Source organism: Neofelis nebulosa, chromosome 6 (assembly GCF_028018385.1).
Source record: "Neofelis nebulosa isolate mNeoNeb1 chromosome 6, mNeoNeb1.pri, whole genome shotgun sequence".
In the NCBI taxonomy this organism is placed as follows: domain Eukaryota; kingdom Metazoa; phylum Chordata; class Mammalia; order Carnivora; family Felidae; genus Neofelis; species Neofelis nebulosa.
Window position 1 is genome coordinate 53,172,159 of NC_080787.1, and position 25,547 is coordinate 53,197,705.

The following is a 25,547-nucleotide window of genomic DNA, read 5'->3' on the forward strand; positions in this document are numbered from 1 at the left end:
TTCAGCCATTCTAACTTAGTTACCTGCAATGGTAACCCGGACAGGATTGTCAAAGAAGTCTCCCGTAATTATAATGTCTGTTTTTCCCCCAAGGCTCCCAGATTCTGGAAACACAGATAGTATTTCTGCAAAAGAAAAAAAAAAAAAAGTAAGCTTCTGAACATAGAATATAGAATGTGACCCAGATAATATAATAATAGAAGGCTATCATTAATGTATTCCTTACTTTAACTTTCTAAGACCAGCAATGGTTGGAATTTTTTCTAGTGATAGTCATTTAAAATGCATATAATAAGGACTTACCTATAACAATATGTGTAATACATATAATACAGGATCAATATTTCAAAGGAAGGGGAGATGCAGTCACTCATGCTAATAGCAGAAATCCTTACATACCATGATGCTTTCTTAGGAAACCTGTCACCAGATCTCAAGTATTCAATTTACAAGTCACAGAACAGTAGGTTTTATGTTATGGAGGAATCAGCTTTGGATGCACCAGGCCAAGCCTTGGTTCACCTGTATGAGTTTGCAGTTTGCTCTAAGCAAGAGAATGAATTGCACCATCTTCAGGAGCCTTGCCCTCCTTCCATCCCACATGCTCTTCTCCCTGTGTACACTCACCACCTCAAACATGTTTTTCCATGCTGCCTCCTGACTGCTTCAAAATCCCCCTGTCATATGCCACATATCCCCCAGAATGTAAGATTTTCTGGTCCTTTCCTCTCCTATGATCCAAACTTGACCATTCTAAGTTCTATTCCCTCAAGGGGAAACAGGAGTTGTCTTCTCCAACAAACTGAAGACACAAAGAAGCTAATTATGAATGGTTATGGGTTTTATTGGGGCATTTCTTATATAAGCTCCTGCCTATGAAATAGTATAATTATGACATGCTGGGCTAGCACAATTAGAGAGAGTACATGAAAGTGCAGAGGGGAGGATTAGGAATAGAGCTAGGGTCTATGGAATAGAAAGAAATTTCTAGAAATGATTCCTGAGCTGAATCTTAAAGTGTGAATTAAAACTGGCCAAGTGAAGGAAAGAAATAAGGCAAAGGATGTTTAAATAAAGCAAACGATAGCCTCTGTGGAGAGAGGCTTCATTTAAGGTCCATTTCCGTGTTGCTAGAATGGGAAAGACAGAACAGGAGAAGCAGATGAGGAAGAGACCAGAGGCTGGTACCATTTCCTGTTGAGAGTGGGAAGCCTTTAGAGGGTGGTAAGGGAGAGGCATCAGATGTGTGGTGTAGAGAATGGTGGTGATGATGTAGAGCATGGATCTTTAGGGGACAGAGAACAGATCGGGGCACCTTGGAACCATTGTGGCATGCCAGGCAAAAGACGATGGGATTCTGAATTGAGGTAGTGATTGTAGAGATAGAATGGATACATCATATTTAAGAAATTGATAAGGGGTCTAATTGCAATAAGTAATCTAAAACCTTATCAAGAAATCGATGGGAGGTAAAACCGGCAGAAACTGGTGACTGAGTGGATTAGAGAAGAGAGAGGGGAGGAAAATCGTAGATGAATCCCAAGACTCTTGCTCATTTACTTCTTTCAACAGCTTTTGGAGTTAGAAGGACAAACAGCACTTTGTCCACTTTATAGATATTTAATTACAGCTCAGAAAGCTAAATGACTTAACCAAAATCATCAAGTAAACAAATGAATGCCAGCCCTTGGGGAGCTCAGCCCAGTGTCCTGTATAATAGTCCATATTCCCTCTCCCATAGCCTCCTCAGCTATAAGAAAGTTCTAGGGGGCGCCTGGGTAGCTCAGGCGGTTAAGTGTCCAACTTCAGCTCAGGTCATGATCTTGTGGTTCGTGGGTTAGAGCCCTGTGTCAGGCTCTGTGCTGACAGCTCAGAGCCTGGAGCCTACTTCAGATCCTGTGTCTCCCTCTCTCTCTTCCCCTCCCCCCATTTGCACTCTGTCTCTCTCTCAAAAATAAACATTAAAAAAATAGTTCTGGCCTGGAGTTCTCATCCCAAGAAGACATCAGTACTGGAAATATGAAATAGCTATGTGATTAGAGATTCCTGTCAGCCTATCTGGCTGGTTCAACAGTGTTAGGCAAATTCACCAGGAATCTTGGGGTCAGGTGGCCAGGAGAATGGACGTCCCATCATAAATTGTTTATGTGCATAAGATTTCTAATTGGATCTGCATTTTTCTGGCACTGGGACCTTTGGTTACTTTGTCCTTCTGGGCCTGTTTCTTCATCTGTAAAATGAGCCTAGTACTGTCTCATAGTGGAATTAATATTGAGAGTGCATGTACTCAAACCACTCAATAAGGGCCAGCCAGTAAGTTGCTTCTTCAAACTTACTCCCAAAGACTAGCTATACTGGTTAAAGAAAATAAAGGAGGGGCGCCTGGGTGACTCAGTGAGTTGAGCATCCAACTGTTGATTTCGGCTCAGGTCATGATCCCAGGGTCATGGGATTGAGCCTTCCATCGGACTCCACCCTGAGCATGGAGCTTGCTTGGGATTCTCTCTCTCTCCCTCTGTTCCCACCTCTCTAAAATAAAAACTTTTTTTTTAATTTTTAAAAGATGTTAAATAAAAGGCAGAGATCAAAATTCAGATTTTGCAAAATTATCCTATCTAGAGAGTAAATAACATTTGCCCCTTGACCTATGAAATTTCTTGCACTTTTGGCAAAGGTCGATCTTATTGCCCCTGGAATTTGCACCTACTTCACAGACATATCTTCAGTGGCTTTGGGATTGTCTTCAACACTGAAGTCTAAGTACTCTTCTTTAGTGATCAACCCTCTACTACTGAATTGCATTCACAATTTCATGCAAGTTTCCGATTTCAACATTCATTTTTTTTAGTATGGAGGTTTGCTCATCTGATAGCAACACTGTAGTCTAGCATCAATATCAGCAAGTCATAAGTTGTTGGATGAATACTCAACTGTAGTTTAGCATCAATATCAGCAAGTCATAAGTTATTGGATGAATACTCAAGGTGAAGTGTTAAAGTAACTGAAAAGATGCACTTTTGTACTTTTCAGTGCCATCGCTCTTCCATCATTTCTCAGAACATACAACAAGGGTGACCTCCTTTCTTTCATTCAGTTTATATCCACAAACTTTGCATAGAAGTCCATGATCAACCCTCTTTTAATATGGCAACCACATGTGACACTCACACAAGCAACTTATTCTCATCCAAAGCTGAAGGGTCTTCCATCACTGTGGGGACAGCCTCAGGTGTTCATGGTCATAGAGAAATGGACAGGAAAAAGGGAAGGAGGATTCTACATTCAGTGAGGTGTGAGGGAAGCAGTGAGGAGGACAGGGAGAAGGAAAATTGTACCTGAATATGTCTGGTACAGGAAAAGCTCCTGTTTAGCACTGACCAGCCATGCATTCTTGTGTACCATGGACCTTCCAAGACAAAGTTTTGTTTTAGGTGAAAAAAATCATTTGAGATTGCATTTTTTAAATTGGCTGCTTAAAATGAAGATCATGGGCCAACCTCTCCTGATCTTTATAACAGTTTAGATACCAGTTCCTTTTGACAAATAGAGAATGATACCGATGGGGCAATGTATGTTTTGCAATTTAGAAAATTTTTGTATGACAATGATTACACCTACTTCACAGGGTCACAAGCATTAAATGGAATGAGGATGTGAAAGGGGCTGGTAAAGAGTTGGCCTACAGTAGATATGCAATAGATATTAGGGTTATTCCTTCCTAAATTCGAGAGAAAGAGAGAGAGAGCCTCCATATCTGGGGCTATGTTACTGCAGGTAATTATGTCACTATCACCACAATGAGATTAATATCAGCTAGATAGCATACTTTTAAAGAAAATCCCTGACAAATTATATAGTGTCAGAACATTAGGTAAGGCATCCAGGAATCATTCACAATCATAATTTCCTCTCCAAAGCTCTATGAAATTGGACCGTTTCCATCTTGAAGAAGGCATTTGCTAGACAATGCATTTCATGGAATTATGTTCTGTTTTAAATTTACAGTATTATGAGATTACTTTTTACTTAAGACCTAATTCCCAAAATTTTGTGCCATCATCCCACTGAAACATCTACAGTACCTCAAGACACAATTATATTCACCTAAGTAAAAGAAACCAAGCAGCTTTCATTATGCTAATCTGTCTGTTTGGAATTTTCCATTAGAAAGAGTTCAAAAAAGTAAGCAAAACAAGAAAGAGATGGATAATACAAAATGATAATAAATCTGCTTACTCCTCATTACTTACTTTCCTTTGTTAAATACTGAGAAACTAACATTCTGGGAGCCTGTAACAAAAAGAAAGACATTAACACAAGAGTCTGCATGTATCATCTGGGCCAGGCCATTGCTACCCTAAACCCAAGGACTCCAGATATCACCAAGTGACTGCCCAAACCCGTGATTTCATTAAGAGTGCCCAGAACAAACACCTCCCAGATTTAGCACCATCACTGTTGACTTCCAACAATAAAAGGATAAATGTAGTAGCGTAAAGCAGATAAGAATTACAGCAGGCTCACAGTTCGACTAAACATGGGAAGCCTGGCTCTACTGGTTACCAGCTACAATTTTCTCACCTATAAAGTAAAAGTAATTCTACCAACTTCACCAATCCACTTACTGTGAGGATTAAATTAGCCTTTTAAGGAGTTCTCAATACATGGTAATTACTCTTTTCATGCTTGTGAGAAGCATTCTTGAAACAGTATTTTTCTGATACAGAAAAAGAAACAGAAAAGACTTTAAACTTATGCCACTTCCTGAACGGACCAATGTAGTTGCCTTCCACACGGCACTGCAGGGTCCCAAAACCATGGTCTTCCTGAAGAGGATAGCTGGAGAGAGAACCAAAACCTGAGGTGAGAATTATCAGACAACTCAGAAGTTCTGACTCTTTAGCCAGGAAAGTAAAAAATAAAAGGTCAGTTGGCCAGCAAAAATCGGTAAATACTGAAGGCATAATGAGTTCATGGGAGCAAACACTAGAATAGAACTAGAGTTCTTGTTGATACATATGCTATCAGGCAAGCATGCAGTGCAAGAGACAAAATTTAACTTGCTCCCAACCTCTTTTCAGACCTCTCCATTCTTTCCAAAATCTTTACAACAAGGAGAGAAAAACCCTTAAAAAAGAAAAAAATCTATTATTGGGGCTCCTGGGCGGCTCAGTAGGTTAAGTGTCCAACTTCAGCTCAAGTCATGATTTCACAGCTCATGAGATGGAGCCCAAGTAGGGCTCTGCACTGGGTGTGAAGCCTGCATAAGATTCTCTCATTCCCTCTCCCTCTACCACTCCCCTGCTCACATTCTCTCATAGTCAGTCGCTCTCTCTCTCTCTCTCTCTCTCTCTCTCTCAAAAAAAAAAAAAAGGGTGTGAGTGTGTGTGTGTGTGTGTGTGTGTGTGTGAGAGAGAGAGAGAGAGAGACAGACAGAGACAGAGAGAACCCCACATGGAAGAACCTAAAAGCACGTATGTAGGCAGGAAAGACACTCACCAGCTTCCTGTCTGCCTGTTTACAAGAGAGCAGGCTGTGACCCAGTTGTCTCCTTGAGCTTCCAAGATCAATGGACTGGATTAAAAAATGGGGTAAAAAAGACATGAGACTATAGTGTAAGACTCTCAGTAAAAATTCCTAGCAAAACTCAGAGGAAACACTGTTAAGAGCATTCTTCTCTGGATTTATGGGGCATCACTGAGGGTGGCCAAAGCCTGTCCCGTGAGGAGATGTTGAATCAACTCTCAGTCTGAAGGTAAGCAATGCATAGCACTGTTTCATGGTCCACACCTTCACACTGCAGAAAGAGCATTTCCCTTTTCCCCCAAAATCCTCATCATACTCACATTGGCTATATTGAGTCTACATAGAACTACTGTGGAGTCGATGCCTCCATTCCCCTTTTCAATGTTATATCCCTGACCAAGGCTGACATGGGACCAAGCAGTGAATGTGGCATATTATTAAGGATGTACTTGGGGCTTGTATCCTCCACAGAAAGAGTCATTTCCTTTCAAGACGAGTTCACCACTACTTAATGCCAAAAATGTAGATCTGGAGAGTAGCCAGATCATGTTCTCCTCACCTAGGGCAGAATCACAGAGATGGAACAGAAGACGATACCCCCATCCTTTCCAGGAGTACAAGGAAAACCAGACACAAGTATATAGAATCCACTCAGCTACAGTAAGACTCGGTTTCTTCTACCTTATCAAGCCTGGCTATAACTACTGCAGATATTGCAAAATCACAGTTGCTTAAAGCCTCCCCGAAACACAACTTCAACACATTGCCTCTTATTCCCTTCCTTCCCTAGCACGCGTGATTTAATAGTACCATTTTCCATTTTACAGTGTCTGGCCATCCTCATCATTCCCAGAAAACAGTAAAATTCAGTGGCTCTCAGTGCCTTCTTCCACATTTTCCTCTGATCACACTAACAGAATTCCTAAATGCACAAATGGATACCAACCCAAGAAGAAAGTTACAATGGTCTTTGGGGTTCACATGTCGTTTTACAAAAAAAAGAAAAAAAGAATCATTTCAGCCTGAGAAACAAGGGAGAGAAGGGGAAGAACCAAAAAAGAAAACCCACAGATGCAGTTACAGCACAATTCATGCTGAGCCCAGAGTGACTAGTTGTCAGTAAATAAATGGACCAACTTAATCGACCAGTTGCAATTACATTAACAAAGTTTGCTGAAGCCCAACTCACCAGGGACCATAAACTGCAAAGAAAACAGCAATTCTGTGCCAACTGCTCACAATTTATTGCTATCGGGGAAGCTGTTCTGAGGAAGCAATCCAGCATGTTTGTAACTCGTTGAACACAGAAACTAACACACGCTTACCTATCAATGTACTCCGTATCGCAATCAAAGGTTTCTGGTCTTCCAGTGATAATCCAACCATACACATGTATTAGTTCTCCTGTTTTAAGAAGATTTTTGAAATGTAACACACTTCGCTCATACTGTAAATTATAACATAAGCAATTTATTTTTTGTACCATCTATTTAATACAGCCAAACTGGACATGACTCAGAATATTAATGCTTTTTTACAAACTGTACAACAGGAAAGGAGTCTCAAGTATGATCCAGTGATCAATATTATACATTAGAAAGTCTAAAATAACTAATTATTGCAATCACAGAGTCAATCAGCTACGTACAGAACACAAAAGCAAGAACAGGTCTTCCCCACAGTTCTATGAAGTATGAGGCTTTCGGGAGGAAGGGCCAGTTTCTACACACTGACTTGTTCTACCCTCTTGGCTGTGTGTAGATCATCACCTAACGTGGGATTTAAGAACACGGTGCCTTGGGGTGCTCTGCATTTCATGACACTTTCCCCTGGGGACTTGCTAATATGGAAAACCAAGGAGGTTCAAGTCACATGATCTGGATGGGTATTTGGGGATACTAGACTTTCTTCCAAATCTCAGAGGACAAAAGATAAACATCAAGGATGACCCAAATGGATGGGAACTCAGAAAGGAAGGCATGAGATAGAACAGAATTACAGCTTAAAGGATGGGCAATTGCACATCTCGTTCATTCAAAAATTATGCTCATGTTCAAAGACAGAGCAAATTGAAGACCTGCAAACAGTTGGTGTCAGCCTTGCCCACTGACAAATGGATGACTTCTACTGCTGAGTCTCCTCTATGTGACTCATAGGGATTTCCACTAGGTAACAAGTATTTACTTAATACACCCTCTTTTGAGTTCAAGTTCAAGAGGAAGTGCAGGCATCAGCAATCCCCCCTCTCAGCAAGGTGGACTCTTGGTACTGTCCCTACCCAATCTGTTCATAGTTGGTGAGAAAGGAATCTGTGGTGAGAAAGGAATCTGATGTCACTCTTTCACAAAGAGTTTGGGGGCCCCTACCGGATGCTACATGAGCTGATTTCTTCCATAGTTGAAAACACCTAAACTCAGTTCTGTAGAACTACATGAGGCAAAGTTTTAAGCAAGCACACCATAGTAAGGTGATGTAGTTCAATTTCACCAAACAACCCCACAACCTGGAAATGTGTGCCTTCCAAATAATTAGGAAATTTAACCATATACACTGTAATCTTACAGCATCACAAACAATGTTAAGAGATGAGAGCGGTTTTGGTTAATGAGGTAAAACCACAAAGATGGAAAAGAAAAGAGCACTTAAGGGGATCATGAAGTGACTGAAGGCAGAAGACTTTGAATCTCTTCATGGCCACATTTAAAGTCACAAAAGAACATTACCAAGAAGTTGTTCCCTTCATGCTGTGGGTGCTTTATTAATACAAGAAGACTTTTGTCTGTGGTCACTGGATGACTGACTGGCACTGAAACCATGGGAACCTTCCGGGAAGTATGAGAGCCACTCACTGTACAGATGAATGGGTAGAAGGGGCTAGAACCTAATGCCTTAGACAAAGATCACAGAAATGGAGAAAGCCTAGACTCTGGAGTTCTTTGCTACTATTAACAACTGGCAAAATAATTTCCCTTCATTTTAATAGAGCTAAAGTATTAATTCCCTGGCTTTGATGGGCATGATTTCTTGCTTTCTTGGGCACAATTTTAAAAATTGGTAACAAGTTCTAGAAATTGGGGAATTTTGTGAGTGGTTAACAGTCTTGCTTCTAAATAAAGAAGTCCAAAGGAGTCTGAGAAATGGCTAAGCCAGCCTATGGTTCTGGGTGATTCTCCGTCACAGTGGAGAACTGTTAACCACATATAGAAACTCAACTGCTAATGGAACATCATCTCTCCTGTCCCTACCACCTCCCCCATCTCCCTGGCTGCTATTCTGGGCAGACTTTCCAAATGAAATGAGAGTAGTCATCTGGAAAATGATTTCAAAGATGTCACCATGTGGATCCTACCCGGAGGGACCACTCCAACAAGGGGGAAGATACAGTGTGCAGCTCTTGGACTGGGTGGGAGAAACGGGCCTGACAGATCCGTGTGAGCCAATGTCCCACTTCACACCTCTCATGGCAGGCCCCTTCCTCATCCCTCACCCTGTGGACTTCTGCCATCTAAACAAGAGCTTTCTAACACCAGAGCAGCAAGGACCCAAACATCTGCATGTGACTTTTAGAGCACATTTTCTTTTTAATAAAATATGATCACGTCTTGATTATTCAAATGGAAAGGAACAGATCTCTGAATAACCCACATAAAAAAATCATGCTGGAATCATATTCTTAAGTATATAATTTAAATACACACATAATCTTGTGTCTACACACACACACACACACAAAGGGCAAATACTTTTCAGCAACTCAGATATTCATTGTGATATTCTCGAGCAGTCAAGACATTCAAAACTAGATCAGTTTATGCATTTAGACACAACTACATATAAACATTTAGCAATTTGTATTCCCATAATTACACCATCTGGAAACCCTGAACAAAGGGAAAATCTGAAATAGACCTAGGAATTTGCCAAGAATCAGACAGCAAATTATACATAATCCTAGCTTGTATTTACTACTTAGTTGTAAGGCAAGCTTAGCGATTCTTGAACCTATTTCTTAGCTGCGATCTCTTTTATGTAAATCTCAACCTTCTCTCTCTTCTTCACTTCTATCCCCTGGCCTTTGCATGCCCGTGTGCCCTCTAATTCACAAACAAACCCCCAGGGTAAGGATCAGGGTTGCTGGCCTTGCATGTGGTATGCAACACCACTCAACGCAAAACAAAACAATGGGTACACCTGCCCACTCTGGATTCTGCCTGCCTGGGTGCAAATCCCAGCTATACACTTAATAGCTGACTTTAAGCAAGTTACTTAACCTTTTGGTATCTCGTTTCCTCATCAGCAAATGAGAATTATAGTCCCTATGTCATCAGGTTCTTGTGAGGATCTGATAAGATAATATATGCCGAACACTTAGAACAGAGCCTGGCTCACAGTAAAGTTCAAAAAAGGTTTGCTATTATGCAAACGACTATAAAATTAAGAACAATGATGATTTTTATTTCTTCCATGCTCTGGCAGTACCTGGTTTGATTTTGCTGGCCTCTTTTCCTTTTCATGTTTGGATTCCTTTTGTTATCAGTGAAGTCACAGAGCAAAAGAGCCCACAGGTGAAACCAAACCAGATTAAAAGTAAACCAGAGGTTGACATTTATTTTCAAACCAGCATCAGAGAAGTTCAGTGTTCCCATTTATAGAGAGCACCCACCTGGGTAGAAGAGTTTTCAATAGCTTTAACAAAGGGATCCATAATTATTCCTATTTTAATAGGAGATTTCTTACCTGGCACTCCACTCGGTGGTATAACGTGGTAAACAATGGGTGTCTGCCCCCTGGAAAACTGTTCAGGAAAGGTCATCATAAGGGAGCATTCCATTAGAATATCACAACCACAGACAAGAAGCAAAAGTCATTCCTCATCGGATATTAATCAAAGATGGTAAATGGTTATACTTCCTCAAATAAATGTACATCTATTTCTTTTTATCCTCATAATACACCTGTGAAGCAGAGTTAACAGGTATTATTATAGTTTCTCCACAGAGGAAGTAAAGGGAATTTTACCAAGGTCATGTAGCTCTCTGTCCTGTACCATATTGCCCAAACTTTGGCAAGTCTGTTTCCACCAGCCCACCTACCATAGCCAGGAACACATTTCACCAGAAAAATAGGTAGGTAGGCCTATTTAGAATTCCATTATTGTAACTTGGTATTTTGGAATCTTGAAGGATTTTAATTTTCTTGGCAAAAATTTGCTTACTTAAGTTGAAAGGATTGCAACTTAAATTATCATCAACACCTTTGTAGGAATGAGCAAGCTACAAAAAACTGGAGTTGGGTAGGCACGCAAGTGAGGTGTTTGTTGAGGAAATGGATCATGGCTCTCAGGAGAAAAAAGGATTCAAATGATTCAAGGAATGGTAAGCAACATTACTCTTTGAGAAGGGGGAAAATAGCCCTGATGGAAGAGGTGGAAGTCTATGAAAGCCTGGTCATGGCCCTCCAAATCAGCTTTCTATGTCCCTTCCCCCAAAGTATATTCTCTGCTAATCACATGCTCTGGAAAGGCAGGGACAGTGCCTTACTCAGTCATGGTTATACTCTTATGCATAGCATGGTATACAGAAGACATTCAAATTTTTGTGAATGAATAAAGTGGCCCCATCTGAGATGATTGATATGGTACCTGGAAGTAGAGGGGAGAAAAAGACAAGTCCAGGAATTTCATCTTACCTATAGGCATCTGAGTTAGTCCAAGATTAGTGCATTTCATAGTCAGGGCCAGTGTGAACAGAGAGGCATAAGAACGGACTGACCAGGCCAAGGTTTGACCCATGAGCTAACAACATTCAGGAAGAGACTTGGTTTCCCCCTCCTGTGACCCTCACTCTCAACCTCCTCTAGATGCCTACACAGCCTTCATTCCCCATAAACTACACTGCTTCCCACTTGCAAATCAAGCGAAAGCAAATTATTTAGCTTGGCCTGCTTCCAGCATCCCAGGAGTTCACCTTCCCAGGCAGAATACCACCAAAGAATAACTCCGTTGTTAATCAACAGCCCTAATCAGAGGAGAGAACCAACAGACATTTCAAAAAAGCTAATGGTGGCTCGGCAAGTGTGAGTTTTATGTATTGATCCACATGGCTACACAGCCTGCCATCAAGGCTAGTTTCCTCCTTCTAAAAGAGAGGGTTAGAGAACAGGTCACAGAAAGTATGTACAGTCAGGAGGTCAAAGTAAGAATGCCATGACCTCACCAATTGAGAGCTGGCTCTGATCTCACCAAAAGATAAGGATTAACACAATTCCACATGCCCCTGCCAAACATGCACTCCACACCCTGGACTCCCAGCCTCCTACTGTACCCAGGCCTTCACCTCTCCCTGGGGTGCCCTTGGACACTGCCATTGGAAATATATCCTAGGAGCCTCATGAGGTAGAGTAGTGTTCACCACCTCCCCTTCTCACAGACATTAGAAACTGAGGTTAAAGTACAATCAAGTCCAGACCAAATAAGGACACATGCGTCTGGATTTCCAGTTTGAAATATAAGATCTACGGCTCAGTCTGTGAGCCTTCCACCAGAAGCATGGGGGTGGGGGTTGGGGTGGTGGCAGGGGGAATAGAGTGACTCCTTGATCACTCCCTCCCCTTCCTCAACATGGTGGGGTGGCTCAGAGTTAAACCTCAGAAAGAGCTTCACTTGTGATTCCCTCTGAGCTGACATGACACAAAAATGGTGTATTTCTAAGGAAAACAGGCTCCATCCACCCACCAAGCGAGAGACATGACAAAGTGAAAAATTAATGAGCTTCCAAATCAAGCTTCCCACATGCTGATCCCTGAGCCCGAGTGAGGTCAGCGGCAGCAAGATGGGGGAGAGGAAACACAGCAGATCAGGATAGCGAAGCCACAGCCACCAGCTGCTTGATAAACCTTCTGTGAGTTGTTCAAACTTGTCAGCGCCTGCAGCAGGCTCTTTGAAGTGGACTGGCGAGATGGAATTAATTTTTAATACTCATGGATCCCCCAGTCCCAAAACAAAGAGACACACCGTGTTTTATTTAGCTTGGAATGCCTCTCATTAACTGCATCCCCTGGTGATTTTTCATCAACTCGCCAAGCTAGACGAAGCACTTGAGGACTTGTTTTCTTTAATGTGCAATTTTAGGAAGTGCTTCTCTTCTCTCCCCTTGCTCTCCCTCCTGATCTTTAATAAGTAGGAAAACTACTATCTGGGGTGAAAGGAACATCAAAACCAAAAACAGCATGGTGGTTAGGGAGGGTGCCTGGCCATCCATCTGCTGTTACATCTACAGAGACAGTGTAGAGGTGGTGGTGTGGGTCTTAATAAGAATGTTTTTTTTTTCTTTCTGCTGCATATGTGCAGAAGCAAAATTCCAGAAAACAAGCTTCTCTTGAAGTGAGAGACAAGTTGTTAAATGTGAACTGATGGCAAATTCCAAATTTGTAAATGGACTGTCTATATAAAGAGTGGGTGGTAACAAGGATGATTTGGGGGGATGAAGTCTTGCTCTAAAGGAGCATTAATGACTAATACTGTTATGAACAACCCTTCAACAGAGGCACCATATGGGAAGTACAATCATCACAAGGAGCACTGTCAAACCTCAACCTTTTATGAAAAGTCTAGCACCTTCCCTTTTGAGAGATTGGTGTAAAATTAACCTGAAATGGACAATAGGCTGAACCAAACATAAAATTAAGACCAAGTATACATATTGCTTCTCCAAAATAAGTTAGGCATTAGCTCATAAACTCTCCCTCTCTCTGCTTCCATTTGGCTCTAAGTTTGAAGGAGAATGCCATCAGCAAATGTACTTTCAATCTCGGGTTGGAAAGAGTAGTAGAAATAGAGCACAAAGCAGAGGCAGAGGTACAACTTGGGTCCTAAGTCCCTTCATCCTACCAAGACTCAGGAGAATTGCAGCTATAAAATGAAACACTAACCCATGATGATCATCTTTGTGGCTCCTCTATGGGCTTCAGTTTAGAAGATTTAGAGTCTGACACAAGTTCAAATCCTAGTCCTTTTCAATTCCACATGTAAGTGAAATCATACAGTATTTGTCTTTCTCTATCTGACTTATTTCATTTAGCACAATACCCTCTAGTTCTGTCCATGTTGTTGCAAATGGTAAGGATTTATTCTTTTTTATAACTGAGTAACATTCCATGAAAGAAAGAAAGAAAGAAAGAAAGAAAGAAAGAAAGAAAGAAAGAAAGAAAGAAAGAAAGAAAGAAAGAAAGAGAGAGAGAGAGAGAGAGAGATGGACATCTGGGCTGCTTCCATATCTGGGCTATTGTAAATAATAAACATAGGGGTGCATATCTCTCTTCAAATTAGTGTTTGCATTTTCATCAGATAATTATCAGGAAGATAAATCACTGGATCATATTTCTATTTTTAATTTTCTTAAGAAACCTGCTTACTGTTTTCCCCAGTGGCTGCACCAATGCACATTCCCACCAGCAGAGGGAATACAGTCAATGATATTGTAATAACTCTGTATAATGACAGATTCTAACCTAGACTTATCATAAGGATCATTTTGTAATGTATCAAAATATCAAATCACTATGATATATACCTGAAAGTAACAGGACATCATATGTCAGTAAAAAATTAAAAACAATTTTTAAAGAATCCTAGTTCTGTCATTTACTACCTAGAGGACACAGGAAAATTATTGAGGAGATGGGCAAATTATTTCATCTCCCTGAGCCTCAAGTCACTCATCTGTAAAACCAGGATAATAAATAGGTACCCCATATAATTGTTGCAAGCATCAGATTAATGTACATAAAGCATAGAACCTGACATCCAAGTGCTCAATACTTAACTTGCATTGGTACAGACTCAGAAACCCCACAACCACCATCCACCTTTCTTCTTACCCTGGCGAAGCAGACTCTGACTTGTAAGTTGCCTGTCGATAGCACAAAAACTCCCTCAGACAGCAAACACACATTGCTCCATCCTTAGAACCCACCTGGAAAGTACAGTTGTCCCGTGGTCCTGGACTTGGGCTGCCTACCACCTGTCCCCCAGAGTGCACTTCCAGGTAGTACAGCCCCTCATGTGCTTCAGACAGCAGGGATCTGCAGGCAGAAAGTGGATGTCCTTGTGAATCAAAGACAGAATTACCAAAGCCAGCCGCCCCACCTGACCACTTTAAATTTCCTCCCTGCACCTGTGAAATGGCGTTTACCAAGGATTCCTACGTCTATTTGCCTTCTAGATCCACTCACCTACTAGACTTTAAAGATTGGATCCTCAGGAAACCATCAAAACCCTAGAGGAGAAAGCAGGAAAAGACCTCTCTGACCTCACCCGTGGCAATTTCTTACTTGACACATCCCCAAAGGCAAGGGAATTAAAAGCAAAAATGAACTACTGGGACCTTATGAAGATAAAAAGCTTCTGCACAGCAAAGGAAACAACCAACAAAACTAAAAGGCAACCAACAGAATGGGACAAGATATTTGCAAATGACATATCGGACAAAGGGCTAGTATCCAAAATCTATAAAGAGCTCACCAAACTCCACACCCGAAAAACAAATAACCCAGTGAAGAAATGGGCAGAAAACATGAATAGACACTTCTCTAAAGAAGACATCCGGATGGCCAACAGGCACATGAAAAGATGTTCAATGTCGCTCCTTATCAGGGAAATACAAATCAAAACCACACTCAAATATCACCTCACGCCAGTCAGAGTGGCCAAAATGAACAAATCAGGAGACTATAGATGCTGGAGAGGATGTGGAGAAACGGGAACCCTCTTGCACTGTTGGTGGGAATGCAAATTGGTGCAGCCGCTCTGGAAAGCAGTGTGGAGGTTCCTCAGAAAATTAAAAATAGACCTACCCTATGACCCAGCAATAGTACTGCTAGGAATTTACCCAATGGATACAGGAGTACTGATGCATAGGGGCACTTGTACCCCAATGTTTATAGCAGCACTCTCAACAATAGCCAAATTATGGAAAGAGCCTAAATGTCCATCAAGTGATGAATGGATAAAGAAATTGTGGTTTATATACACAATGGAATACTACGTGGCAATGAGAAAGAATGAAATATGGCCCTTTGTAGTAACATGGATGGAACTGGAGAGTGTGATGCTAAGTGAAATAAGCCATACAGAGAAATACAGATACCATATGGTTTCACTCTTATGTGGATCCTGAGAAACTTAACAGAGACCCATGGGGGAGGGGAAGGAAAAAAAAAAAAAAGAAGTTAGAGTGGAAGAGAGCCAAAGCATAAAAGACTCTTAAAAACTGAGAACAAACTGAGGGTTGATGGGGGGTGGGAGGGAGGGGAGGGTGGGTGATGGGTATTGAGGAGGGCACCTTTTGGGATGAGTACTGGGTGTTGTATGGAAACCAATTTAACAATAAATTTCATATATTGAAAAAAATAAAAAAATAAATAAAAAATAAAGGTTGGATCCTTTGGCAAAATGTAATTGTTTTACTGAAAGTCCTTAAAATTAAAAAAAAAAAAAAACCTGTCTTGTCAGAATCGTAAGTTCATGGGACTTTAAGACTTGGAAGGGACATTGATAGATAGTCTAATTCTAGTTTCCTTTAAACATTTTTGACAGTTCCAAATAGATTAAGATATTTATGTGTGTGAACACCATAGGTCAGGGGCAAAGTGGGGCTTGAATCCTAGGCTCCTCCTGATAAAAGGAATTGATTTTACATGTTACCCCAAAAATTCTTGACTTCATAATATCCAAGCAGCTCATGAACACTTCATATATCCATCAAGAAAGTCCAAGACCCTCTCTCCTCTTTTCACAAATATCACAGTGATTTCCCTGCCTCTTTGATGCTGCCATTCATGTTGATTTTTGTAAGAGGGGGAATATGATCAATAAGGAGCTAGCATTAAGAAGTGTGTCCCCTACAAACCTTCTCATCAAAATCTTCAGTATGACTTTAAATATTTAAATCTGCACCATCCAATGCCATGAGTGGTTAATGAACACTTGAAATGGGGCCAGTCCCAAATAAGATGTGCGAGGAGTGTAAAATATACACTGGATTTTGCAAAAACTATATAAAATATATATTGTTAATAATTTATATATTGATTGCATATGAAATAATATTCTGGATATGTTGAGTTAAATAAATTATTAAAATTAATTTCACTTGTTTCTTTTGACTTTCTAACGTGGCTACTAGAAAATTTTAAATTACATTTGTGGCTTGTGTAATGTTTTGATTTGACAGTGTTGATTTAGAGGCTATGATCCCTGTTTTGGTGAAAGCAGATACATCTTTATGATAATGAATATGAGAGTACTGATGATAAAATGTGCATTTTTTTCACATTGGAATGTTAACTGAATACTTTTTAACCAACAAGTACATATAAGACATAGTGTTTCTTTTCCTCTAAAAAGATTATTTACATAAATGGTGCATCTTAAAATCATTAGTATGGGAGACACCCATATTAATTAGTATGGTTCAGTCTCAGTTGGTTAAGTGTCCGACTTCAGCTTAGGTCATAATCTCACAGTCCGTGAGTTCAGCCCTGCATCAGTTTCTCTGCTGTCCACACTGGGCCTGCTTTGGATTCTCTGTCTCCCTCTCCCTCTGCCCTTCCCCCCAGCTCTCCCTCTCCCTCCCTCCCTCCCTCTCCCTCTCTCTCAAAAATAAACATTTTTAAAAAATAAAATCATTAGTATGTTGGGATTGAGGGGATAGATCTTCAGAGTTTTGATCTTCAGAGTTTCATGGCAAGTTCTTGCAGGAACTCTATGCCCAAGTATACCATAAAACCTAAGGAAAAGATGCAACCCAGTTTTAAAACCAACAGCAGGGCTATAAGAAAGTTCAGTTCAACAGACATTTATGGAGCATCTTCTCCTCACAAGATACTGTGCTAAGTACCGTAAGGACTACAAAGGTGGTGTTAAACACATCCCCTGTCCTCAAGGCACTTAATTCTAGGATGAATCTGAGAAGTGAACAATAGGCATAAAGTCATGAGAAACATAGAGCTGAGACACAGGGCCGCTGAGGCCACACATGCCATGCCTTTGCGTAAACTGCAAAAGGTGCTTCCTCCTCAAAGGTGTCGTAACCATCACTTGGATTTCAGCCCCTATTTGTCCCCCTTTCAAAGAAGGGAAAGATCACACTCAGTTGTATGTTCAGGGAAGAGGTGACATTCACAGGTTAGGATTTCCGTAGACACAAATGGAAGACAGGGAGCCTTCCTGAAGGAGGGAACCAAAAACAAAAGGAAATGATGACTTTTTTTCTCTCAACCAATGATCCACTTTCATGCAGCATCTCTAAGATATGAGTGGGGAAAGAATGAATGGTGAAAACTTCGTAAGCCAAAAAAAAAAAAAAAACTTAAGTAGGATGAAAGATAGATTACCTGGAATCCTGTACAAATCATACCAAAAAGGAAATACACAGAGGAATAAAGCAAATTTCCTTTCTAACTGGTTTTGGGTTTATGCTCAATCATTACGATTATGCCTAGTTCAAAAGATGAGTTCTTTAGATAGTAAAATGGCACTATTTATTGAAATCTTGATAGTGACAGAGCTCCTTACCACCACCACCAACAAGAAAACACAGATGAAAACACAATCCAACCCCTCCTTATAAATATCTCAGGTTCTCAAAAATCTTCCTTATATTCTCATCCTCCCTTAGGCCCTAGAGCCCTGATAGGAAACTCTGGTGAAGCGTATTTACAGGCAACCTTTTTAAAGCTGTAGCTGATAACCACAGTCAGCAAGGGTTGCTCTACCAAAATCCACGAAGATAACCAAAGCACTCAACCTGTCTGATCTTTCTCACACCCTGACAGGAGTACCTGGTCCTGCACATCACCAGTGGCAAATCCAAGAAGACAGGAGAGACGTCACAAGGGATGCTCGGCAGGCCAGGCACAGCCACGTTCACCAGGTGTATCTCCAGCTGAGAGCCATTGGTGGGATAAAGGAGCTCTAAGTGCAAACCTAAACACAAGGGAAAGGGGAATTTGAGGCTAAACAGAGCTGTAATCCACACAGAACATAAAAACATGGCCACACAGGAGCACTGTGAGACACTGAGCTTGCCTAAGGATTAAATTACTACTCCTCATTTCCAAATACATTTATGACTGCTGTGTAAATGAATGTTCTCATTTATGAGTGTATAAAAAAGAAATTTTCTCTCTCTCTTCAGGTCCATCCACTTAAATCCAGGCATTTTTCAGCCCTCAAAATTATTCTTTACACTGGTACAGGTGGGTAAACTAAGCCATGGTTTAGAAGTTCCCACATACAGGGGCACCTGGGTGGCTCAGTCAGTTAAGCGTCCAACTTCGGCTCATGAGTTCGAGTCCCACGTCGGGCTCTGTGCTAAAAGCTCAGAACTTGGAGCCTGCTTCAGATTCTGTCCCCATCTCTCTCTGCCCCTCCCCTGCTTGCACACGCTGTTTCAAACATAAATAAAAATATTTTTTAAAAAGTTCCTACATATAGAATCATCTGCAAGGAAGCAAACTAAGATTCTGGGGAACACATTGCTAAGTTCTATGCTGCACTCTTCCCTATCTCATCTACAGTTCCTAGGGTCCCATCCCCGCAGCTTGGGATAAGAAGGTGGATACAGGCATAAAATGGTGTGACGTGCTCTGTTTCTGTGATATCAGCAAGTGAGCATGTGGAAACACAGAAGTCAGTCAGTGAGTCCAACACCCTTCAGGCCCTCTTTTATACCTGTCCTTAGCCAAGGAAGAAGACTCACATTATTTAGGACTCTTAGTAAGTAAGAAACTTGCATTTGGTAAGACCCAAACCTACCATCAAAAAGGACTGTGATCCACGTTCCCCCAGCAAGACTACCTTCTTCAGGCTCAATGTGGAAACGCAGGGAAGACACTGTAAATAAGAAAAACACTGGTTTTGAAGTTCAGATTCAATACACCTGCTTCCCTAACGTTATAAAAACAAAATTTAGCATTCCTCAGAATCACCAGGAGGGTTTGATAAAGCACAGATTGCTGGGTCCCACCCCAGAGTTTCTGATTCAGCAGGTTTAGGGTAGGGCCCAAGAATTTACATTTATGACCAGGTGCTGCTAGTTCTACTGGTCTGGGGATCACACCTTCAAAACTTTGATCTTAAGGAAAGTTCTGTCTGATCCACTCTTCTTGGACACCCAAAAACCTAGTGTTCACCAGAACAATCCTGAATTCCTACTTTCTTTGGAAAGGACCTCAAGGACACATTTGGCTTCTAATTAAACACATAATATCTCTTGTTTCTTTCCCACCCTTTAATCAGGTAGTCATAATTTAGCCACCAATTATTTCTTACATATCCACTTCCCAGAGGAGAAACTTCTAGAAGTTTCTGTTCCTATTTAAATCCTCCTGTCTCCATATACCATCCTCTAGTTTCCTCCTTTTACATATATCAGAGCACCTCCCCAGATGGATACAAAATTCTGTAGATGTTTGCCTTGCCGTCTCAGAGAGAGGCTGAAGCATGGATCAGGGCTGGAATTTCCTTGAAAACAACAATACTATAGACTACACATGCTAGGCTAGATTGGGTTCTCCCAGAGAGACCATTGGCTGAACATGGCAACCAAACCCTCATCTTTGAAGATCTCCTGGACATGCCTCAGCCAAGGCAAAGTAAATTCAAGGAGCCATCAAGAATCAGTCAACTCCTCAGTGAGGTCCTAGATAGGCAACATGCTATCTATAGAACATTTTTCAGTTCTTATATCAGAAAAGTCAAAGGATAATCCAGGCCATGCTAACTCTGGGTAGCCCAGGGCTTCCATGTACATTTATGTAGGTGGCATAATGCACAACCGAGGATGGTGGGGAATCAGTCACATCAACACAATTATTCACAGCAGTCCCAGCCAGGCCAACCCATGATTCCCCCTCAAAAGTGTATTAGATACTTCTACCTAAAGCAGACCAAAAACAAACACCATAAAAAGATACCAAAGATAAGCAAACTCACAGAGAAAATTAGAGACATGATTTGGGGAAAGAAGAGTTTAATACAAGCAGTTATTAACTGCTAAGACAAGATAAACTATTCCCTTTGGGAAGATAAAGCAATAAATCTAAAAAGAATTACATCACATGGCTCAAAAACGAATTCTAAAAAGAAGGTTATAAATTACTATTAGAAGCTCTAGATTATGACAGCAACCTCCATTGGCCATTAATTCGTATGTATATATATATATATATATATATATATAAATATATATATATATGAATGTATATGTGAATATGTATATGAATATATATGTGTATATCTGAATATATATGTAAGTATATATGAATATATACATATATTCATAGCTATTTAATATATAGCCTGTGACTAAACAGAAAAAAATAATTTTTTTTAACGTTTATTTATTTTTGAGACAGAGAGAGGCAGAGCATGAACAGGGGAGGGGCAGGGAGAGAGGGAGACACAGAATCCGAAGCAGGCTCCAGGCTCTGCGCGGTCAGCACAGAGCCCGACGCAGGGCTCGAACTCACGGACAGCGAGATCATGACCTGAGCCGAAGTCGGCCGCCCAACCGACTGAGCCACCCAGGCGCCCCAGAAAAAAATAATTTTTAAGCAGAGAAAATTTACACCCAGAGCAGATACTTGAAGATTTCCCCCATATAATATTTTAAGTATCAATAAACTAGTTCTCAAGGCAACTTGTTGTGCTCTATCTATAATCCCTTCAAAACACATCCTACTCACCTGCCAAAAGTAGTATTTCAGCACTCATCAGAGAGATCAGCCAGCCAGTCATCCTGTCCACTTAAATCAATCCTTTCAAAATTGCTCAGATATTGAAAGCATATTCAGTTTTGTTGGAGCAGCATAGCTTTTGTGGTTTATAAAAAAATAAAATAACAAATTACTATCATTTTTTACTTACATACTACTACTTTATGGGGCCAAAACTTGGGGAATTAAGGAAGTGATACCTACATGGCCCTAGAGTCTTCAAATCGACCCACTATCCTCCCAAGCTCAGGAGAAAAGAGTACTCTAAGAATCTCATATAAAATCATCACTATTTCACCTCCTCCCCGTTTCTCACCAACTTATTTTATGCATGTTTAAGATGGGTAAATACTGATAGCCTCTTTCAATAACTCATTATGGAAAAGCTTAATTTAAAAAAATACTAAATTCTAGATATCAAGATACAAGTTAATGGTAGTTGCGGTGTGAGGGGTAGGGTAGGTTGTTTTGTTTCTAAAAGAGTCTCAGGGGCACCTGGGTGGCTCAGTGGTTAAGTGTCCAACTTCAGCTCTGGTCATGATCTCACAATTCATGAGTTCAAGCCCTGCGTTAGGCTCTGTGCTGACAGCCCGGAGCCTGGAGCCTGCTTTGGATTCTGTGTCTCCCTCTTTCTCTGCCTCTCCCCTGCTTGCTGTCTATGTCTCTCTCTCAAAAATAAATAGACATTAAAAAAAAAAAAAAAAAAAGAGTCTCAGTCCTCCAGGAAACCAACACAAAAAAGTAAAAAGCTTAACAAAGCAAATGTTAAGTATGGTATTGGGTTGAAAACATGGTACTAATGGGAATTCGGGGAAAACGGTCTCATCCTCACAGCAGAGGAGAAAGGGAAGAAAGAAATGGAGGAAGAAAAAGCTGGAGCCTCCAAACTAGACCCCATGATTTCAAGGTCTCTCTACCCCATTCCACAGGCCCAGCTTAGCTGACCTATCTTCCTTAAACCCTGTCCTTTACTGTGCCATTTTTCTGCTCAATGCTTTTTTAATTCAATGCAAAACCTCCACCACTACTAAAATGACCCTAAGAATACCTCTCAGGATTTTTATCAAGATTAACTGAGGTGCTATATGCAAAGATATTAACACAGGGCCTAACGCGAAGGAGATACCCCACAAATGTTTTCTTTTCAAGGGCTCTCTATTTCCAATGCAAAGCCCTGGCTCTGACTTTTCAGTCTGGCCCTGATCTGGCCCCCTACCTTCCCAGCTTTCCCTGGCATGGCTCTCCAAACCGAACGAACCCTTCTCGGCACTGGACAGTTCCCCTCACCACCTCTCAGACAAGCCTTCATCAGGTCAGCCCCTTTTTGGCTCCTGAGGGCGGCTTTCTACACTCCCCAAACTCTCTCATTGTGTAATGAAAAGCTGGCCTTCCTTCACAGCCCAACTCAGGTGTTGCCTCCTCTGCGGTATCTGTCCCCCATGTTGGTTCCACAGAAGGCAAGGAGAGACCAAGGAAAGAGGCAGACAGACCACTCCAGATTGGAAGGCAGCAGGTTCAACAAGCAAGGAAACTTACCTACCGGGTTGTCTTGGGCATCCTCAGGATGAGTAAATCTCTGCACCTGCCTGTCTGAATCTTAAACGTTTCATAGAGGCCTCAACCGGGTTCAAACACATATACCAGGCAGGTAGTCTCAGCACCACAGTGCTCTCTCAAGGCTGTGACCTGGTGGTCTCTCTCAGACAGGTGGGAAGAGTGTACATTTCAAGGACAGGGGGAGGGAAAAGGAGCCTCCAGGTCAGCTCTCGGGTCAACTGGAGGTCATGACCTCTCAATGATCCCTCCTCCTAACCATTGTATGCAATCTCACCTGCGCCCTCTTCTGCTGTGCCCAGAGTGGTCAGCAAGGGCTTTCACCAGCACCGAGGTGGCTCATCTGACAGCCACTTGGCTGCACTTAGAGGCAGATACCACAGCAACACTATAGGCACATGCAAAAGAAAACATAGATTAAGATAATGATCCTCATTATAAGTAACATTTTTTTCCCATCAAGAGTCCCATGATCCAAACCGTTCACTTACCAAGTCTCCAAGGCTGGGGGTCAAACTGATGAGGTTTTTGGGGGTGACAGTAGGGTTCGTGGGGTCCGGAGCCCACGACCAAGAAAGAATTTTTGAAGACATCTTTGGTGCAAAAAGGTGACTTATTGAAGCAGGGGCAGGACCGTGGGCAGAAATTGCTGCCCTGGGACCATGAGGAAAGACTGGTTATATCTATGGGGTTGGGGAAGGTAAAGTCCAGGGGAAGTTTTTAGTGAGGTTTTCATATGCTAAAGAAGCCTCACCGATACTGGAGGCCTAGCTATTGTCAAGCTACAGTTGATTTTCCCTCTAGCAAAGCATTAATTAACAGGAAGACAGTAAGGAGTTCCTGGAGAAACATTTTACTCTGCCAGCCTCAAGTATTTGTCAATGGGCAGCAGGTTACAAGGAAATTGAATTCTATCTGCCATTTGCTTCTGCCTTTGTTTCACATATCTCTATGGAGGGGTGACAGAAAGTTAGGTCCTGCAGGACTGTGATCTCTACCAGTTCATCATTTGTTGTTCCCCTTTCCTTTGTTCTTGGGCAGCCAGGAGTGCCTAGGAATATCGCACATATCCCACCTGGGAGTGGGAGGTGGTGTTTAAGGCCAGTCAACTTGCCTTATGCTCCCTCATCAAAATCACTCAGGGCATTCACTTGTGTTTTTGTGATTTAATTAGCAGACTCAACAGGTGTGAACAGACAACATTCTGGCACAGGTGCCTCTTTTAGAGGCAATAATAGTGTCCAAAGCCGTCCTGTTTTGGAGGATAGTTTTTCTCATTAGAGACATTTGTGTATTTGGTAAGGACAGACTTTTGCTGGCTATCGTTTAAGGCTTGCTGGGTGAATGCAGTAAGGGCGTCTGTTTGTGCCATGACATCCTACAGGCCAATGGAGGGACAAAGACGGTGGCCAAATTGTACCAGTTGAAAACAGAACACACCCACCTGGCCTTGAGGAGGGGGAGTTTGGCAGCTTTAGGCACCTGACCTGGTTGTGCATGCCATACATGTGGGCCAGGAGAGGCAAGGGAGAGAAGATGAACTGGGGGAAGCATATGCCAGATCAAGACCTTCACCTTCTCCTTCTTTCAATGATGCACAGTCCATTTCAGGCATAGTACATTTCAACAGGTCCAGCTTGCAGCAGGACAACCGGATCCCAGAGGAGACTGAGCAGTTCCCTTTTACCAGGGATGTGAAGTAATTCACACATTCCGGCACGACATCCCATTGCAAACTCCAACAGATAATGCCTTTCCCAGGTATGATGGGCCTTGGTGCTCTCAGCAGCATTGCACAGTGATCCATAGTGAGAGTTGGGGCGACTCTCACGACTTCCATATCATTGCCATTTTTAGTGTCTTACTAGGAGTCCCCAATCTGGTATATGGGGTAATGGTCCCTACCGATTTTTCATTTGAATGTATTAAAGTCTGGGATAGTATTTTAGCCCATCCAGCCCAATTATTTTACTTGTTAGTAATTTAATCTACTGCTTTCATATTACATTTTTTCATTCTACCAACCTGGTTGCTTGCAGGTTATAAGGGGAGATGGGACCTACATTCACTGCCATGTTGTTTTGCCCAGTCTTTTACATCATGACCTTTGATTTTTGTTTTTCTTTTGTTGTTGTTGTTGTTGTTGTTTAAGTTTAGTTATTTATTTTTGAAAGAGAGAACGCACGCACACACAAGCAGGGGAGGGACAGAGAGAGAGAGAGACACAGAATCCAAAGCAGGCTTCAGTCTCCATCACTAGTTGGGAACTCCACTGGATGGCCCCAGACTCCTTTGGTAATGGCCTTGGATGTTGTTTAGAACAGACATGATGTTAGTGCATTAACCTAGTCACTGTGTTTGGGGGGCAATATGATATCCTGGGCCATATGCCATCTTATTTGGGTGCTGTAGTGACCTCTCTTCATATGTGTCCAATCTGCTTTATCTACTGATGGATCAGTTGCTAGGGTTTATACCTGGGCTAGGGCATCAGCTTCCCAGATTGCAACAGGGTGTCAGTACCTTACAATCTGGGATGTGGAAGACAGTGAGGACTACTTCAGGCTCTTGCTGATGGACCAAAATGTCTTTCTACATATCCTGAACCCTCAAGGACTTATTCATGAATATCTATCCTTTGGCTTCCAATTATTTAAGCCATAGGGTTCATCTCTGTAGTAAAGTCCAAC

At 41.6% G+C, this 25,547-nt stretch overlaps 1 protein-coding gene across 2 annotated transcripts in view; it reads right to left on the reverse strand.

Moving 5' to 3' along the window:
* The window catches only part of PKHD1 (PKHD1 ciliary IPT domain containing fibrocystin/polyductin), a 473,171-nt gene extending 451,769 nt beyond the window's left edge, over positions 1–21,402 (reverse strand). For both annotated transcript variants that reach the window (XR_009263031.1, XM_058734233.1), the window contains exons 1-11: positions 21,274–21,402; positions 19,343–19,420; positions 18,367–18,511; positions 14,499–14,607; positions 10,264–10,321; positions 6,852–6,930; positions 5,500–5,574; positions 4,775–4,839; positions 4,251–4,290; positions 3,336–3,406; positions 24–125 (exon numbers count right to left, since the gene is read on the reverse strand). Coding sequence is in view for 1 of the 2 variants with exons in the window: in XM_058734233.1 (XP_058590216.1) it covers positions 24–125; positions 3,336–3,406; positions 4,251–4,290; positions 4,775–4,839; positions 5,500–5,574; positions 6,852–6,930; positions 10,264–10,321; positions 14,499–14,607; positions 18,367–18,511; positions 19,343–19,420; positions 21,274–21,325 (874 nt within the window). In the remaining variant the exon portion in view is untranslated. The remainder of the gene's footprint in view (positions 1–23; positions 126–3,335; positions 3,407–4,250; positions 4,291–4,774; positions 4,840–5,499; positions 5,575–6,851; positions 6,931–10,263; positions 10,322–14,498; positions 14,608–18,366; positions 18,512–19,342; positions 19,421–21,273) is intronic.
* Positions 21,403–25,547: the final 4,145 nt, after the last annotated feature.